The 20,045-nt window shown below is 44.1% G+C and overlaps 1 protein-coding gene across 1 annotated transcript; it reads left to right on the forward strand.

Moving 5' to 3' along the window:
• The first annotated feature begins 17 nt into the window (after positions 1-17).
• On the forward strand, positions 18-15,081 carry VASH1 (vasohibin 1). Its single transcript, XM_057377467.1, has 7 exons — positions 18-286; positions 5,131-5,219; positions 6,288-6,344; positions 7,435-7,509; positions 8,522-8,903; positions 9,312-9,424; positions 10,000-15,081. The coding sequence occupies exons 1-7, from the start codon at positions 26-28 to the stop codon at positions 10,070-10,072; spliced, it is 1,050 nt and encodes a 349-aa protein (XP_057233450.1). The 5' UTR covers positions 18-25; the 3' UTR covers positions 10,073-15,081.
• Positions 15,082-20,045: the final 4,964 nt, after the last annotated feature.

Raw genomic sequence — 20,045 nt, forward strand, 5'->3', positions numbered from 1 at the left:
GCGGGCGCTGAGTGCGGGCGCGGCGATGCCGATGCCGGGGGGCGGTGGGGCCGCGGCCGCCAGGCAGTCCCCGACCGGCGAGGCGGCGGCGCCGCGGGACGAGGAGCAGCAGGAGGAGGAGGGCGAGGAGGATCTTCGCGACGGCGGCGTCCCCTTCTTCGTCAACCGCGGCGGGCTGCCCGTGGACGAGCCCACCTGGGAGCGGATGTGGCGGCATGTGGGCAGGATCCATCCCGAGGGGGACCGGGTGGCGCAGAGGATCCGGGGCGCCGCCGACCTGCCCAAGGTGAGATCCCCCCGGTCCGGGGCTGGTGCGGCGCGGGGTCCCGGCGGGAGTGCCCGGGGCGGACCGTCCCCCACAGGGCGGATGAAGGGAAGAGGGAAACGGCGCATCCCGCTGGGAGGAGGCGCCCTCCTGTCCCCTTTGGAGGCTAGTCTCCCCAGTTCGGGAGCGATCCCTCGGAAAAAGGGGCCCCGGGACTGCTCTTGCAGGAAGCAAAGCCACGCTCTAACTCGGGAGTGCGAGAGGGTATCTGCGGGGCTCTGACCAGTGTGGTGCGCCAGCTGCACCTTCTTCTGCGGCCTTGCTGGGAAACAGACTTACGGTAGCTCATGTGTGAGCAGCCTGAGGGGGGCGGGGGGTGGAATGGGCAATGCCTACAGAGAAAGACTGGATACATGATGAAAAGATGAGGAGAGTTAAATTTAGAAGGGTCCAAATACTTGAAGTAGGGGGTTGAGACAGGGACAGGTGAGCCTTTGAACCTGAAGAAATTTGATTTGGGTACACTCTCCCACACCAAAGGTATTATTGAACAGAACAGTGTCTGTCAAAAAAGACTTTTGATGCCAAACATTTTAAGAGGAGTTAGCAAATGCTTGCAGAGGTTATTGCTGGTATAGGGTCAGATGTGATTTCCAAGCACGTTCCTGGCCTTGCTGCAGAGAACTCTATGAAAAGAGGAACCACTGACTATTTCACTGAGCCTTGTGCCATACTGAAACATTTGAATGTGAATTCTTGTGATTGTTGCTATCTGTGTTGCACCTCAGCTGGAGAAAAATCTCTCCCTTTCATTGGCATACTGTGAACAAAAGATACTGCAAACATTTGGTGTGTCATTCCACTAGCAGGTTATAAGAGTACTCCCATCACTCTAATAGGGGAAATTGAGCTACAGAAAGATTAAGTTTTTTCATCTCAGGCTTTTTTAACAAGGACTTACCTCCTTGGGAAAGTAATTTAAAGTATTGAAGACCATGCTATTATATAGTGCACAGACAATCCACACTGCTTTCCATGAGGAATTCTGGAGAAGCATGTGATGCAACATCCTTTGTGCAGTGAAGAGTTATAGGCATATGTGGCAGCAACTGGAACAAATCCTGAGCCCTGTTTACAGTTGCTAGTCTAACTCCACTGGACTTTTCCTTCCTTTTCAGATTTCCTTCCTTTCCTCTGACTTTGTCCTGAGCCTTGGTGAAGGCTGAAAACATGTTTTAGATCAGTCAAAAGACACACTACTTAATTTCCTAACCGTAAYAACTGACTTGGCAAAAAAAGCTGTGGGAAATGGAAGAAAGAAGCTGACAAACAAGTGAATGATGGGGAGGAAATATGGCGTTCAGTCCCTTGTTTTGGTCTTATGTGGAGAACTTTCTCTGTTCCCACTTTGTAGTCARTCTGAGACAGTTATAGTTAGGGGACACAAGTGGTCTGAGCTCTTGCAACAACARGTGAAACTGGGCTGTTTTGTTTTGGAGAGTATTGGGTTTTGGGTTGGGTTTTTTTTTTGCATCTGCTGGCACCACTGGGAAATACCTTTGTAAACTCTATTCACTGCTCAGCCATCTGAGATCCCATTCCCAAGCTCACTGGGCATRTAGCTGAGAGGATACTGGGATTCAGGAAACCACAAGGGTGGATGAGCACTGTTTCCGTAGCTCCTTCTCCCCTCTAGGTATGTGGTTTTGTCTTTGAGGGCCGCTCATAACCACTTGTCTCCATGCCATCAAGTTTCTTTAAAGGCTGGTGYAACAGATGATAATCTGGCCAATGAGTGTACTAAGCAAGGCTAGTTACTTTGAAAAACCACAATCTCTCCGTGTGCTGGAGGATGAATAGTCCTTTCTAGGTGTCAGGAATGGGAAAGTGACTTGCTTACTCCAAAATGTTGGCCTTGGATCATAGCCAGCACTGAATGCTGGGGGAAATAGCTCTCAAAAAAGCTGTCACTAAACTAAAATACTGTAAAATTATGACTGCAGGAGGCTGTGATTAGATGTATGTTTACAGATCAGCTTTGGGGGCTGTGTCTCTCAGTGGGGTGTGAGAGCTCAGAGATCTCCTCTAGTCCCCATTTCCTTTCAGTAGATATGAGGTGAGTGGACATCAAATGAGCAGGCTTSAAAGTGCCACGCTTCTGTAGGTTGTGTTCTTTTCAGCGACAGGGTGGAGTATTGCTTTGCTTCAAGCTACTGGAACCACCAAATGGGTCCGTGCTGGAARTACAAAGTGATGTGTGCTTGGCTGATTACGAAATTATGGATTTTAAATGAGGTGGTTATGAGGGCAGACAGGAAGAGTAGCATCTAATGGATTCAATACCAAGAGAGCTAGAAAAAAAAAAAAAATCTGTTTTTTCAGTCAGACTCAACCAAATCTTATATAGCTCCCGTGTTGTTTGCAGACGGAGGAGTAGGGAGGTGCTTGGGTACACCTAAGTACCATAAAAGAAACTGCTGCTAATCTAGGCTGGCCAAAAGAGCACCTCTATGATATCGATAAGGGTGGAGCTTTGTCTATGCCTCGCTCCCACCCGCCTTTCCTCACATACAGCRTGGGCCACTTGGTATATGAAAATCTGTTGTTCTCAGGATCCCCTTTCTAAAAGCAGAGTCCCAATCCCATGCATACAGGCAGCCTGCCAGGGTGCATGAATCTAGGAGTGGGGTGATACAACTACTCCACACAAGTGATGAGAGACCAAGATGTGTTCATTTGGTCTGCTAAGCCTGGCAGGGGTTGTATACTTCGGGAAATGTGGGCTCTCTTCCTAGCTCTCTGTCCAGCTTTCAGGATAACTAAAGAGAAATCAAAATGGATCTGATTTCCTATCTTTTCTGTTACAAATAAATTCCCCTCTGCTTTCTGAARGACTCTGAAAACTACCTAATATTTATAGCTCTTTTGAGATGTGCAGTGGATGATGCTGGGTAAGAAAAATGTGTAAGGGTTTCTCATCCTGTCAGTGTGGAATTGAGGGATGGAGACTTATTCCTCTCCTCCTGCTTCTATTGCCCTATTAAAATGCTATAGACTGATGGAAAAGAAACTGTAGCCCAGTCTGGGCTGCAGGCCCAGATCTGTGAGAGAGCACAGTGTACTTTCATCAGTTTTAATTACTTGAGGTGCAGGAGGCTCATCCGCATTAACTAGTCCCCTGCTGAACTGACTGCCATTATGCTGTCTCAGTGTTGCTCAGTCCTTTGAGGAAAAGGGGATTTGGGGGTCTGTACTAGTAAAGGGAGGAGGAACTACCCAGAATCATTAGTCTGTGCTGTCAACATGCACTTAATCTGTCTGCCTTTACTTAAAAGCATTGAAGTCTCCATGCTGAAGAAATGAAACAAAGTTAAATAGTCAGCCTGCCCTGATTGTTACCTCTTTCGTTGTTTCTGCGTGGAAATTATTTCCTATGACTCARTGTGTCAGTTCCCAGCATCCAAACTGACTCAGCTCATGCGGTTCCAGAGATGGCTTCATTCCTGTGCCACTCTCTGGAGCCTTCCCTGCTCCTGCTGCTGTTGAACAAACCCAGTTTCACATCTGCTCCCATCGTGCCTGTGCTGCCCCCTGCGAGTGAGGCAGCCGGTGCTTCGGCTTGATGCCAGAGGCAGCAACGCCCATCTCAAGGTTAWGCGGTTTCTGGTCCTTGTACTGTGGGGGAGCACGGGCAGAGTGCAAACATGTGGCAGCCCAGGACAGGGAACTGATCTGGCTGAAAATTACCCATGCTGGCTGGCTCAGCTTTCAGCTGCTTCAGGTGCCTGACCTGGTTCACCAGTCAATTGTACCAACACAGGRCAGAAGAAGGAGATATATGGAAATAAGTGGCCACAGAAATACACAGGGACGGTGCACTAAGCAGTGGCCACAGAAATGCACGGGGACAGTGCACTAAGCAGTAACAGTACAAAGCCATGTCCAGCAGAGGCAGTTGTGCACAGCAGAGTGGAAGGCTCAAAGGAAGAACTGCATCTGATTTGCTCTTTTCATAGCTGTGGATAGCCCAGCTCTGGGGGAAGTCTGAGGAGGAACTGAAATGTTAAAGACCAAACTGCTGAGAAAAGATGCAGTCTGGTATTAGCAAGGTGCATGCAAGGCATGAGCTATCCTTCAGAGAGAAAATATTGGGCTATTTCTCCAAGTCTGTCATTCAAATTTTTATTTGTCCTGTGGACAGTTCCCTTCTCTTCCTTAGACACATTTTGTCAGCTGCTGACAAGACTGCATTTATCCCCTGTGAAGCAAATGGTGAGGAAAATCTGACTGGACCCATAAGGCTGAGGCCTCAGAAGTCTGAAAGGTGAACGTCCAGAAGTCATTCTCTGACCATGTAATTCAAAACACCATACCCTGCAGGGCAGGGRGTCATGCTGTCAAGCCTATATACTAGTTAGTATCAACTCACCTGAAATGCCAAGAAGCAGCAAAGGACCTTTCTACCCTTGCTTACAGGAGTTTTGGAAAACTCATTCTCTATTTATGCTTTTCTCTTTTTTTTTTTTTTTTTTTTGTTTGTGCCTTTCAGTTTCAATACTCAAATGAGGCCAAGTTCCCTCAGGTGATAGCTTTCCTATCTTGTATCTTGCCTTGTCAGTTAATTCTACCTATTTCTTCCAATGGAACATTGCATAAATGCAGGACCCTTTCACATTGTTTCTCTTGCAGCTCTGTAGTGCTTCATTCTGAATCCCTTCCCAATTTCCATTGTGGAAACAGAGGAATGTTTCTGGTGTGGTCACTTTGGGCAGCAAAAAGGGTCTGTCTTCAGACAAACATGCTCCCTATAGCTATGTGTCACTGAAGAGATTGGAAACTGATTTATGTTCTGCTTCTCATTTCAGATTCCCATACCAAGTGTGCCTGTGTTCCAGCCGTCCACCCCCATCCCTGAGCGCCTGGAAGCTGTACAGCGCTACATCAGGGAGCTTCAGTATCCTTTGCTTTTACTTTACTGGTGTGATAACCCAGGAAGAGAGAGCAAGGGGACTTTCTTTGCCTGTGAGGAACAGAAAAGCTCCTTCTGTTGTAGCTTGTTCCCTGAAAATGGGAWGCTGGACTTGGGATAATGTTTTGTTTTGCTGCTCCCTTTCTTTTCTTTTTTTKCCCTAGTTATCGTCTTATTCTGTTCACTCCATGTAACAAATGGGTGTGTTGTCAAGGGCCTTTCCCCTCTACCTGCTCTTCTAGGTCAGTGGCTTTACAGTGGTATTTCAGTAAAAACACACATCCTGACAGCCAGGTGTCAGATGTACTACAAGCTGCATCACCTCACTGTCAAGGTGAGGTCCCTCCTTGGGATGGGAAAACCTTCTCGGGTCATCCTACTTGATCACTGTTCTCTGTAGCTATCTAAACCACACTCAGTCACCSTGCTTTTGTGCATCTGYGGCATCCTGCCCCTTTATATGCAGAGCTGCCTGTGTGACTGTGTTCTGGGAATGCGATTTCTCTATCCCTGTTGTGCCGGAGAGCAGGTATATGCCATGCAAACACAGCCTAATCTCTCTGATGAGATACCAATCTAGCTCTGGCTTCAGCCCTAATTCAAGGTAAGAAGGCCAGCGTTTTGGCACCTCGCACCCATCCAGGGTGGTTGTGCTCTGGATTGGATCCCAGTCAGCCTTAGAATAAGGTACCACACGTTTTGTTGCTCCGTGTGTTATATGCTGATTGGAGCAGGAAGAGATTTATCAAACTATTCTGCCCTGGTAACTGGAAAGCTGAGCACAGCATGTGCTGTCAGCATGAACCTTTGGGAATTGGAGTGGAAACCCATGTGTATGAGGAAGAGAAGAATTGACAAGAAAATACCGTGGAAGTAAGGCGGGACTATAAATGGGAGATATGCAGGAAAGAGAGGTAGGGATTTTCTTGTGTTGCTGCTGCATTTGTGGGATCATGACTTTGCTGTGAGAATAGAAATAATGTGAAACTCCTTCAGACAAGTTTTCTTCAAACTACTTTCCAAACTGCCAAGCCCTTAACTCCTTGCCTCCAGGTACAATCACACTGGGACACAATTCTTTGAGATTAAGAAGAGCAGACCTCTGACTGGGTAAGTGGCAGCCTCTACAGTATTTAATCCTTCTTTGTTGCTGGAGCCCTGCTACTCACACTGCTTTTACTCCATCCCCTGCCCAGGTCTAGTGGCATAGGTCCACTAGCCCAGGTCTAGGGCTTTCCATACTGCAGCTTCATCCTGCTTTTGGTAACTGTACTGTCTGTCASCTGGGGCATGGCTGGGCAGAGCTGTGTCTGGTCTTTCTCAAGAACGAGAGTAGGASGGTTTTTGTCACAGATCAGTAAATCCAGTAAACCAACGACAATGTACTGCAAAAGCATGCATATTCTGCGTGCTTCTAATTCGAATGTAACCCTACGAACTTCTGAGGGACTCTGAAATTTAGGTCCTGCTCTAAAAAGTTTTGTGAAAGCCAAGTATCTTTACAGGTTTGACTTCATAGTTCCTGTGAGTGCCTCTGCAGAATCCAGGCTCACTAAGCTTTTGGTGACTCATACTTCTAATGAGAAAGGGTATTCTCCTCACTGCAGATTTAGGGAACTGCTGTGCTCCAGAAGATCCTGGCAATAAGCACCTGATGTTCATTGACTCTCTTGAGGAGCATATGGAGAATCTCCTGAGACTGGCTTCTTACTATTGGTCTAGTCAGATTTAAGTGACTCTAAATGCATTGTTTTGTAATCAGTCCAACATCTCTTCCATGGTACTCACTGAACAGACACTAGGGCAGATGTCAGAGAAGAAAGCTTTATTGTCCTTGAGCCTTGTGAGGCAAACACTGCTGGCTCTTGGTCCTTAGAGGGTTTTACTTGTGGTGACATTGGTGTCCATCCAGAATTCGCCAAGCCAGGTGCTGTGGTGTCCCTGAGAACACCTAGTAAGCAGTTTTGCAGGAATTCACTGAAGTTAGTTCCTTGTAAGCAACAGCAGCGTGTGCCAGAGACCTGGTTTGGATTTAATATCTTCTTAAAGAAGATACTTTGTTCTGCTCCCTATCCTCTGTGGGCCACCCTCTCTCCCGAAAACCTACCTTACATATACAGTGCAAAAGGGCTGAACTGGCCACACTTGCATAGCACATGCCTTCTAACTGTCCTCATCTTTCCCTTGTCCCACTCTGCAGGCTGATGGATCTGGCCAAAGAAATGACCAAAGAGGCCCTGCCAATAAAATGCCTGGAAGCTGTGATCCTGGGAATGTATCCTTACCTCTTGGAGTTGTGCATGTCCACCCATCCTTTGTTTTTGCCTCTGCTCTCTTGCTTGTGATGCTTTGAGGGTGATAATAATACTGTCACCAAGCCCTAGATTCCTCCTTTTTTCCTTCCCAGTTCTCCCACAAAGCCCCACCAATGAAATCCAAATCCAAGCAATTGTCTAAAGTATCAGAACTCTCAGAATCTTTGGAGTTGCTCTTCCTTCATGAATAAGGGTGGTGCTGCTCTGGTCAGCTATACAAGACAGTAAAACATAAAAGAACATCTAGAGGGGCRAAAACACTAGCTAGAGTTAGGTCAGGAAATCATTTGTGGACAGCATTGTTCCCTTACTGCCTGCATATGTTCTGCATTAAAATAGGTTAGGGATCCTCTCCAACTTCTAATTATGTCAGGGAGGATCCCTAACTTATTTTAATGTCACTTATTAGCTTAGGCAATACCTTTATTTGTTCTATATGTGTGTTGTCTTTCCCATCYTTCCCAGCTGTCTTCCAGGTTTAGTTTGTGGTGCTTGGGCTATAGGTTCTTCACGCACATTGGTAAAGCCACCTGGAGGGCAGAGATGGTGAGTGAATTCAAAAGTGTAGGCTGGTGAGTTTTTATCCTGAAGGTGTGTAAAATAGTAGCTACTGAAACAGATTAAAACCAACCGAGGAATAATGCTGCAGTRTTGACAGTTTGGGAGCTAGGGAATACCGTACACTTAAGGTGCTAGTGTTGCAACTTCTGCATCACAAAACTGCATCAAAATTAACTTCCTGTAGTTGACTGTCTCCTTGAAGAAGCCAAGTCTGTTTTCCCCATAACCCAGATGAAAATAGGGCAGCCTGCAATGAGCTGGACTCTTGACCTGGAGAACAAATCCTGTCTATGTGATGTCTGAATCAATGGGGAGTCTGCTGAGCAGGCTGGGAGGGTCTGGAGCAGGCAGGAAGTATCTTGGCAACAAACTGGTATCACCGGTTGTTTCCTGAATAGTGACTGCTGTCAGTTACCTCACCAACAACATGACCACACTGGACCGTTTCCCCATCAGCTTCAAAACTCACTTCTCAGGGAACTACTTCCGACACATCGTGCTGGGGGTGAACTTTGGTGGCCGCTATGGGGCACTGGGCATCAGCCGACGTGAGGAACTCATGTACAAAGCACCTGTCTTCCGCACACTAAGCGAACTCATCTTTGACTTCGAAGAGGCGTATCGCCGCTGCTGGCACACTCTGAAAAAGGTGAAGCTGGGCCACTGTGTGTCACATGATCCACACAGCGTGGAGCAGATTGAGTGGAAGCGCTCCATCCTGGATCTAGACAAGCTAACYCGAGAAGATTTTCGCAAAGAGCTTGAGAGACATGCCCGTGATATGAGGCTGAAGGTAAGCAGCAAGGATGGAGTAGCTTACTGCTGCCTCCACTGTCTTGCCTGGCTGCTGGCTTCATGGGAGCATGAAGTGACAAGAGAATCTCCTAGATGGGTGGAGCAGAAGGTGAATTGGAGGCTAGGGCCTCTTTCTCACTGTATACCACCCACTGTATACAGCCTGGTCCCTTAATGGATGCTCATGCAGTGCTGCAGCTGTGATTAGCTCAGACTGCATACAGTCCTTAGAGCCACAGCTGTCATTGTAACTTGTTTTTTCTGGCTTTTGCATTTTTTATGCACTTGCCTTGCCTTTTTGTCTTTTTTTTTTCCATATAATAAACTATCATTAGTTTCTGTGGGTTTTGTTATTACTCATACTGGTTTTCTGCTCATGTTGCTCTTAATTTTATTTTTCTGCTAGATTGGGAAAGGAACTGGACCACCGTCTCCCACCAAGGACAGAAAGAAAGATGTCTCCTCCCCACAAAGAGGTCAGGCCAGCCCCCATCGGCGAAACAGCCGTGGGGACCGACGGTGAGTGGGGCTGCTGGGCAGGAGATCTATCTAGAACATCTGTTTTACTCAGACTCCATCTTGTTTGGTTTGGATCCTTCTCATGTCCTACTGGGTGTCTTTAGAACAGTGGATATTTCTCTGACCTGTAATAGCATTCTTCCCTAGTCAGTACYGTTGTGAATTTATCATTGCTTAGGGAGTTGGGGGGGCAATTGGGGTATTTTGCTTGCTTGTTTCAGCAGGGAGGAGGAAGGCAGCTCAGACAGTTGGTAGCTGACTTTTAACCTTATGGATGGGTCTGAGATCTGGTGTCTCACAGACCTGTGTCTTAAGAGATTCCAAAAATTATTCTGCTGTCAGCCAAGATTGCTTTCSTAATAATCTGAGGTTCCAGAATGGATTTATTGCTTCCTAATTTGCTGTCTGTTCTGTTGAGATTGTTGGGAGAATTACTGGAGGCTGCAGAATAGTCCTGCCCTCAGTGCAGGATCAGTCTGAAGCTCTCCTGTACCTTTTCCRTGCTGCCATCTCTATATGCAGAACCTCCTGACTGAAAACAGTTTCTGAAGAGTTGTTACCCTCTTTGCTCACAGGCCATCTGGTGAGAAGAAGCCTGCTGATTCCAAAGCCATGCCAGACCTCAATGGGTACCAGATCCGGGTGTGAAGAGAGCTGTGCCTTGTGTGCCTGGCTCCATGGACTTCATGCTGGCCACAGCTGGGACCTGGATCCACCTGCAGTGATTCTGACAAATGGGCCAGGGGAGTGGGAGCATAAGAGAGTGCTGATTTTCCCAGGTACTTACTAGTGGGCCAGTCCCAGAGCTGGATCCCATGGGTCCCAGAGGATTCGCCTGCCTGTTTCTGGGAGAGGTGACCATCTTAAGTCACTTAAGTATTTTTTAAAAAAAAAAGAAAAAAAAAMCCAAAAAAAATGTATACATTRGTGGGAGTTTGCTTCAGGAAGAATGTGAAGTGAGTGGGGTCAGTGGACTTGATATCTTTGCTTTGACAGCAAGTAGATGAAGAATCTTGTCAACAGTACTTCTTCCCTGTCTGCACAAAAGTCTTCAACCCCTGCAAGGCCTGCAGGGCTGAGGGAGAAGTGATGCTGGAATGGGATGGCCTCCGAATCTTGTACAAAAACTCCTGRTTTTGTCATTATGAATACTTTGTTTATCATTGCTCTTGTGAGAGATAGGTCTGAATTTGCTCAGCCTGATTTACTAACCATACAAAGTCTTCTCATCCAGAAAAAACATATCTTGTATGTTTAGTCCTGCCTATTTCAAAGCATTTCATTGTCTCTGAGGGGGTAGACAGTGGGAAGATTGCCCACCACTGCAATGCTGGTGAATTGTTGCTGAAGGTTCTTTGGTGGTTGTGTGGGTCAGGATATGCCTATACAATCGCTATATGAAAACAGGCACAGAGACCTCAATTGTTCCAGCAGTGGAGATGGGGCAAGTGGGGGCTGGTGGGAAACCTGAACTTCTCATCATCTCTACATCAGCCTTCTCTCTATTAAATTCTAGTGATTGCTATTCAGAAAGGTTGTGGAAGTCACTTCAGTCACTGGGGTACGAGTTTTAAGAGTAAATAGTTAAAGAAGAATATAATAATGGGAACACTTTGCTTTCCACAAGCGTCTTGCTCCTTCCTCCCTGTAGTGTTAGTGCTAGAGTTACATACACCTGTTTGTGAGCTGCCCTGCTTGAGGAAATTGCAGCTGCTTTCCGGTCAGCTCAGCCTGGAGCCTCCTGAAAGCAGCTCCCCACCACAGTGCCAGAGCTGTGCTTGTTCTGGCTCTTTGGGTAGTTGCATTATGTTACAGCATCACTAACCTTCCCYAAAGTACTGGGCTGGGCCTTTCTGCCACTTTTGGCCTTTTCCTACTCACTTCTGGGGGAGTGTTTTACTACTGATTAAGGAGTGTAATGCTTGTCAGAAATCTGGAGTGTTGTCAGACCTCTGTTTGAGGCCTAAGACATGGGAACGGTGAAGTTTCCAGAAGACAGAACAGCATGGTCTTGAAGTGATTTAGATGCATGGATCTAAGGGATGCAAAACCAGAGCTTGGGAGTGGGAGTATACTTGGGAGAAACAGTCTTGTTTTATCACAGCACTGACAAGGAGCTAAACTTTCTGAAATACCACATATTTAACTTTGTTAGAACTAGGCTTATTCTTTCTTTTCTTTCTTTGTTAGAAACATGATGGAGCTCTACTGTTTTTTGGGGTTTTTTTTATGCAGTATTCCCGTGCCATATCCTCATAATAAGCAGAGCTATTTTGGTGGCAGAGAATGGGTTCTTAACCCCAAACAAATCAGCTCTTCTGTCTAGTTAAAGCAGTTAATCCTTGAAGCACCACCCACAAGCGATTTAACTCAGGCCTTACAGTTTCCTAATTGTACATCCTTAACTGTGATGTAACTTGCAAGGCGTATCCATCCCACTGCAGTCCATCCTTCCAATCTACCTTTGCAGTCTGTACTTTTCTGCTATGCTGTACAACCAGGAGGAAAATCTGTAAGAAGGTKGCAGAACTTGCTGCTGAGCCAAGAGGTTAATCCAGAAGAGGATACTGTTTCCACAGTGCARTGCAACACCTATCCACTYTCTTACATTCCAGCTATATACAACAATTGAAATTACCAGCAGTAGCAAGCCAAGCATCTATTTGAACATGTCCTTTGGTCATTTTTATGGGCTGTAAATTAACATATTTAGTTTCTGGATGATGATGTTAGCTGTAAAGGTACCACAGTTACCTGTAAATAATATGGGCCACTTGGAAGCTACAAACTGCCTCTGCATAATGTTTGGTATGCAGCAGACTGAAAGTTCAGATGCCACTGTGAATCATGTGATAAATACAAGCAGCAGTGAGCAAGGAAAAACTGAATGTCAGGTTTTATTAAAGTGGATGAAATCCAGAATTTTTTTAAAAATTTTTAAAGATTACTAGAATGCATCCTCACCATGACTTTGGTTAGTTGATTGGTTGGTTAATCCACAGTAACTGAAAAGCTCTCAAGAGTAATTAGCAGCCTAATACAGAGAACATTCAATAGCTGGATAGACTTGAGCTTTTTTAATGGAAAGGAAGGGAAATGTGGGGGTGGGAGGAAGACTTTAAAACAGATGGGACAAGTGTGGGGTCAGCTGTAAGTTAATGATGCTTTCTTGAGAGCAGGGTAATGGGTGTTCTGCAGTGTTAGATCACCAGGGCAGAATGCCTTAAAACAAAATGCTTTGTTTGACTCTGTAATTAAGTGCTTTCCTGCAGGACATAACTAAGGCCAATAGCTTAGAAAACCAAAGGAAGTGGATGTTTAAGATATGAATGACAGGTAGATTTCAAGGTCTCTTAATCCTCAGCTGCAGCTAGACAAGACCATCCTCTTTCAAGATTTGGTTTCATAATTATATATGTTAGCAGGTATTTAATTCTTGGCATGTATCTAACATTGATAAATTTCTCAAGATGGACACAGAAGCAGGCAAGTGCCCCCTGGTAGGGTTATTATTTCAAGTCTTCTGCTGTGTTTCTGTTTCACAGAATTCCTGCTCCTTATTGTTTCTGTATCTCCAGTTTAGCAGATGGTGCAAGAAACTGGAAAAGGACCATGCATTGCTCCCCTTCTTGCTCTGGCTCCCCCCACCTTTGTAACAGGATGAATCACTTCAATACAAAGCTTTGCTTCCTTCCCAACAAACAAGACCACATCCTTCCATGACAGAGGATTAATGGAATCCAGTTTCATGCTGTAAGAAATCAGAGGGTACAGTGCAAGACAAACTTCAGCACTTCGACTTCTTTCCTCCTCCATCTACATGCTCTGGTTTCTAGTCTGTCTGCCTTTAACCATAAGGAAAAAAAGACCGGTGATGAGTCTTTTTCACTTCTGTAGACTTTAGAGCTACAGAGAAGGAATGACAATGTAACTCATACTGCTTAGTGCCTGCCAAACAAGAAAGATGGATCTTGAGGAGTCCTATTAATTTTTTAATATTAAATATTAATAGGGTTGCTCATGTAGCTCTGTGATGTAAATGTCACTGTTCAGTAGGTCTCACCTGATAYCTGTTCTGCAGTACAAGTCTTGGGAACTCTATGGAAGGGAACCGAGTTTGTATACTAGGAATGGATAGACACTGCCTGCATTGTATGTAAAGTTGAGGTGAGCTTTGAAAGACTTTAACAAATGCTGACCTATTACTGCAAAAACTATTTTAAATGTAATGCAAACCTTGAAATAAGAGTCCCTCTTTATCCTTTTATGTAGATAAGTCCCTTGATACCTGGCCAACTGCATTTTTTTTTAATGGGAAGATTCATTAGTGAGCAAAACTTTCTGATACAAACTTTGTACATTAAAGAGCAGGGTTGGGTGTCCATCAGTCTGTGACACATTACTCTTTTTTTTAAACTAGTTGAAGCTAAAGGTGTCTTTAGGAACTTAAGGTATGTTAGCAAGTGTTTTAGGTGGCAGTGGAGTGCTTTTTTTTCAATTACTATTTTACCTTGTGTGCGCCAGGCTATGGGTCAGTACATAGTATCCTTGGATCTATCAGAATAAATTACTCCACAACTGAGGTCGAAACCTAGTTTCTGTTCACATAGTAGCTGTATTGCTGTTGTCAARTATGTTTAATATGATGAATTTTAAGTATTTCAGGTGAAAGCCTTAATCAGGTGCCTACCCCCAAAGGTAGGCTCATGTGTGGTGGTGTATAGACTGAAACATGACTGTCCTTAAAATTTCAGCATTTAAGAAATCCTAACAAACAGAAGAAAGCTCCTGTCTGCCAAAGGGCAAGAGTCTGGATTTGGATTACATTGGCTTGACCTTGCTTCCAGTGGCTTGCTTCCACTGGCCACCTTCCAGTGGCTCTGGCTAATCACTTCAGGTGATTGCTTTAGCTACCTGCTATTTCAAGTGATCAGACAGTAGACATAGGCAGGGGGTGTCCCAGGTAGTACTGTGTGTGGCTGAAATAACACCACATATTCCAGTGGCCTTCACTGTTGTCCTGACAACATTTAGACCTGCATTATGGATTTAAAATTTTACTTAAGCAAGTGCTATTTTGGCTTGATGTTTGCTCTCCCAGAGCAAAGTGAGATTGTCCTCTACAGCCAAGTTGAACTCCTTAGGGAATTTCATATTTTTGTCTGTCTTCTGAGCAGGTATTTACTTGTATCACAACCACTCTCCTTCAGTGGTGCCCTGGCCCTTTCTGCTCAAGAGCAACTCAGTTTAGGCCCAGAAGGCTGCTGAATTCCCTATGATCTCTGCAGAGCAGAGTTTCCCTCCAGGTCAGGGCTGAGATGGTGCTAGCAGGACCAGAGTGGTCCCCTTCCATGCACATCAGTATTCTACTCCAGAAACGATAGGGGTGCTCCAAAACCATTYACATCCTTATCACTGGTACAGCTCAGAACTAAGAAATTGAAAGTTTCTTTCTTGAAGAACAGTATCATGTGTGTCTTTTTGTAATTAATCAGTGTGGGTCTGTGTTCTTATGTAGCCAACACAGAATTTTTTTTTTAGATTTAGTTCTTGCTGCACTTCCCATGGCCCTCATGTTGATATTTCTTCCTGCTTCCTTTGACACTTAGACAATAAAATTCCCTCTGTACTGCTCTCAGCCTGTGCAGAGAAAACAAGTTGTCTGTACTGTCCTTCTTTCTGCTTTAAACATTCCTATTACATGTCAGCTGAGAAGTCAAAGGGGCAGCCCTGAGTGATGGAATCAGGCAGATTATGTAAAGATGTGCTGTACTTGCTACACTATAGACATGGAAGAATACTCATTATCATTTAATCATCTGAACAGGTGAGTATGTCTGCACACACATAGGCAGCTGCCAGAGAGCATGTATGTATGTATGCGGCTGTTTAGCAAAGGCCAGAATGCATGTTTTCCTCTTGAACTGTCATCAGGCTGGATGGGAAAAAAAATCAGTGCAGGCAGCATCAAAAATTTCAGTCTTACAACACTGTAACAAATAATACTGTAACAGTTAATATAAACCTCTGCTTGCACTGCTCAAGTCTTCAATGTACAATTCAGTCTCCCTTCCTGGCCTGAAAAGCAATTCTGCTCAAAGTCTGTGTTTAGTGACCTTCCAGACTAAAGACCTTGCCAGGACTCCTCAAGACAAATGCTGGGTTAATAAAGGACAGTCAGCTGCAAGATTCAGTGCAAGGATCCCCTTCCCAACTTTATTCAGGCTATCATCTTTCAGGCACAACATACCCCTTCTCTCTAGGGAAATGAGTAATAGCTGGGACCAGGGCCAGGATGTAGGCAAGCCTACAGTGTGTATAGGAAAGGAATAAACATTCCCTGACCTGTTACTCCAAAGAGAAAGGCACATGCATTAGTCCCTCTTAGCCAAGTTAATTATATGAACAGCTGCTGCATGAGGGAAAGTAATTGCACAGTACTAAATATCTACTAGAGATGYTTGCTTGAAAACATCCTCTTGCCCCATGTCTTACAGATTTTGCTATAAATCAGGAAACTCCTATAACCCCTATGGATGTATAGAGCAGGATGATTGCTGGACAGAGGAGTGAAAACAGCAAAACAGTGATGTGGCCACAGACTTTCTGCTTCCTCTTACATCATGCTTTTCCCCTGCTACTGGTTGTTCCTGCAGTTTTAGGTTTTCAAGTAAGTTAGAGGTTATGCTGCTTGGACCTTAAGTGGAAAATCTTTATTTTCCACTTAAGGAAAAACAACATTCTGAAGCAGAAAATTAAAAAAAAAAAAAGGCAACAAAACACACAGTCCATTTTTACACTGAGATGCCCCAAGACCTAAGGCTCTCACATGTCTAAAAGCACACAGAAATTCATTCATGAGAGAATGAGACTGAGCCTTAAGAGCACCATTCATGCAGAGACTGCAGGATTATGGTAGGCAAAGGCATATGACATGCTGTGGATAGTAGGCCATTACAGAATTAACTCGGCCATGTTGGCTTTCGTGGATTATATTTTTATTTTGGCGAAGAGTGAGTGCCATCCTATTTATAGGATGAAAGAAATATTTATATATTTCTTCCCCTCATTTTAGGGGAAGAAAGGAGAAGAAGACTAACTATAAAATAACTACTGCATTCATCTACTCCCAGTTCAAGAGAAGCTCCTGAAACTGGCCAATAACTAAATATAGAGAATAAATATAAGGCTTTCCATCCAGAAAGAATAAACTGAATAACATTGCTAAGGCTTGAAGCCAAGTCTTTTTTTTTTTGTGTGTGTATGCGTGTATAAATGAAAGATTGGATGGAACAAATACATCTTTCGTTGTAGCACAAGCCAATGTCTAGCCTAGTCYTTCTTCCATTTTCCAAACCCAGACCTTGAAAGCTGCTGTGTTTGTCATATCAAAGTTACGAAAAATTTTCCAGCTCTTATACAAGAGTACAAGAATGTACCGTCTAAATCGGAAAGAAAATAAATAAATTTTAAAATAAATAAATAGAAAAATACCCTCAAGATTAGAATGACATTTTCAGTGGAAGCTGGAGATCAGCTTGCCTTGACAGGAGAAGCCAAACCTGTACAGCAGACAAAAGGAAGGAGTTTGAGGCATGCCAGCCATTAAATCTGTCATCTTGGTTATCATTGTAACAGGTGAGTTCTCTAGAGAAACTCAGTATCATACTTTGAAACACAATGCAGTACATTTAATTCAGTTTGTGCATTTCAGCATGACAGTGCTATGGGAAGCACTACAGGCCAGGCAGCTACATTCTGGTAAGAAGCAGGCCACAACCAACATTCAATTCAGTCAGCACAACTGAAAGCCACTAACGCTTGTGTGCTCCCCCTTTAGGTAAGCAATGAAAGGATTCATTGGCATTTGGATAACCCATGGATAACTGCAAATTTCAAACAGTACATCCAATAAATGTTCAATACTGAGGTAGTGGCAATGGAAGCAGATACTGGACTGTACCAATATCCTGTTTTGCAGACTGTTTGCCAATACCATTCAAACATCATTAAGAGCATTAAGATCATACTTTGATCCACTCTTTTAAGACATTCTGAGATGTTGAACTTCTTAGGACCGCTTAGAGACTCCTCTTCAAAGAGAAACTAAGGTCAAGTATACTTCAGAGTTCTGCCTTCACAAAGCAGGTGGCATACAGAGCACTAACAATAAATGTGAAACTTGGGTTTTTTTTTTTGTTGTTTTATATAACAAGTGTTGTTCCCATCTAAGTGTTAATTTCAGAGTTCCCACTCCTCCTACTTAATTCTTCAGGGGTGAGGAAACCCACTATCTTACATCTTGACACCATTTAAATGTTGTGTTTATAATAAGACTTAGCCCTAGAGAATTACACCCATAACTTTTAACTGAAGAAATCCAGCTGCAGAAAAAATAAACATCAGTTCCACATGATAACTGGATAGAGCAGTCATGGGAAAACAGCTGCTGGAGAGATAGCTCATAAGGAAAAGGCATGGAGAAAGAAGACCTCAAACAGCAGCCAAGTTTTATTTATTAAGAAAAGAAGCTAAAGCCATTATATTGTTTACCACTCCTCCCATCCCATGTAATTGGGAAAACTGATTATAAAGGGCAACTTCCTGAAGCAATGAACTTAAAACTGAGAAAATGAAGGCAGTCCACRTTCTATCTAAATAGCATAAATAAATAAGCTTAGCAGCTGTGGTGCAAGCTAAGCTTTTTTAGCAAATATGCTTGGTCAAATCTGTGTTTGCCTCTACAGCTGTACACTCCTGCAGCTTAGGAGGCTGCTAACAGGGAATCTACACACACTGCCAGTGGTCCCTGGAATCACTTCCCCTATGCACCAGTCTCCCTGAAATCTACATCCCTACTGACGTGATGTATTTGGTAATTATTTCTGTGATACCTTCCCTGTCTGAGCATTGCAGGTTCTATTTTCACAACCATTTACAGACCCCTCTGTAATTCATCCAAAAGCTGTGTTAATGACAACTTGTCATGCATTTAGGTCCGGAAACAGTGCTAAGAGCTACATCTGGAATCTCAGTTCTACATCCCATTATGATGCTCATTACCACAGGCTCTGATTATGTCCCTGGGCGCTATTCTTAAAGCATCACAAAACACATTATTTTCTCCCAACAACTAYATGCTAGTCGCTGTTTTACAGTTARGAACTTTYTACYCACCCCGCCTCCAAACTTCTATAATCCCACACACTCAGAGGCATTCACAGGTCTTCAGATCCAWTTGATATTAATTCCAAATTGCTCTAGAATAAAGAGTTTTTCCTTTCCTGAAACAGACCAATTCCATAAGGGTCTATACTAGAGCTTCCAGGCCAGTGGTCAAAATAAACACAGCAATCAAGTCTTCAACYCTGCCTTTGTGTCTTTATGCACTAGCAATGGTCCTGCATTTCTTCCACAGTTTCACTTATGAGCAGTCAATAAAGCATGTCTAAGTCAGACCTTTGGGAGCTGCAAGTCACCCTTGAGAGCACTATAACCTCCAGAAAGAAGAATAAGGGGACTTGTAGGCAATGCCCTGAGGTTTCTCAGCACATGACTCCATATCCAGTTTTCAAAAACTTAACCATTCCAAGTGCATACCATATTATTTTATGCATGGAAAGGGAAAGCATTTGTTTGACCTGTACAACACTAGATTTTCCAGCAAAGTATAGCTGGAACTGTAAATCCTCCCTGAAATGCTTCCATGCAATTGCCCAAAAGTCAAGGCTTTGGTTTACATAAAATGGAAAAAGCTCTTGTGATGTTGGAACACAGCTCCTCCACCCGAGTTGCATCACAGGGCYGGCAGGCTGCTTCAGCCAGTGCAGGGGCAACCAGTTCATCTGCTGGTGTATGGTGCACACCTTAYGGGTCTCAGTGGGGGGCACACAGCTTTCACATACACACACACCTCCTCATCMATTGACCAACCATCAGACCCAGACAGCAATTACAATGGAAGCAGATAGCTAAAGCTGTAAGTGCCAACACCATGTGTCACMGAATTTTTTGTTGTGCTTTTGCTTGGTTGTTGTTAAACCTTTAGTGTCTTCTAAGCTTCCTATTACAATGTTAACAGCAGGAGGGAGTCATCTCTAACCAGGCTGCCTTCTGGCAACCYCTTTTTGAGCCAGATATAAAGCAAAGCTCTCAATTCACCCTTTCCTTCCCTCCTTTTATAAATACAATCACTTACAAAATCAGAGTAAGAGTACTTGCAGAAATCTGTCAAACTGGGAGATAAATATAGTCATACAAATGCACACCGCTGCATCCCTGCTCATGTACCAGTGTCATGCCAGAACTGTTACCTAAAGGCAAAATTAATCACCCTCCTCAACATTGCTGTTCACTTACAGAAACTCACAACTGGTGGCAGAAGCCATCCACATATCACCAGACAAATACACAATATCTGGCAGSGGTAGAAGGGAATATGCAGTCCTTAGACACTCCTAAGAGGGTGTGAACAGAAGAGCACAGAACACACCCTTCACACACACACACCCCTCGTTTTTGTAGTTTACAGAAGTGAGCTGTAAAAGATCAGATATACGGCTTTCTAAGGGAGGAGGGCAAGGGCTTCTGAATGCAAATTTTTTTTTTCTTTTTTTTTTTT

This window comes from Malurus melanocephalus, unplaced genomic scaffold (genome assembly GCF_030028575.1).
Source record: "Malurus melanocephalus ecotype Western Australia unplaced genomic scaffold, MMel_1.1 scaffold_0, whole genome shotgun sequence".
Classification (NCBI taxonomy): domain Eukaryota; kingdom Metazoa; phylum Chordata; class Aves; order Passeriformes; family Maluridae; genus Malurus; species Malurus melanocephalus.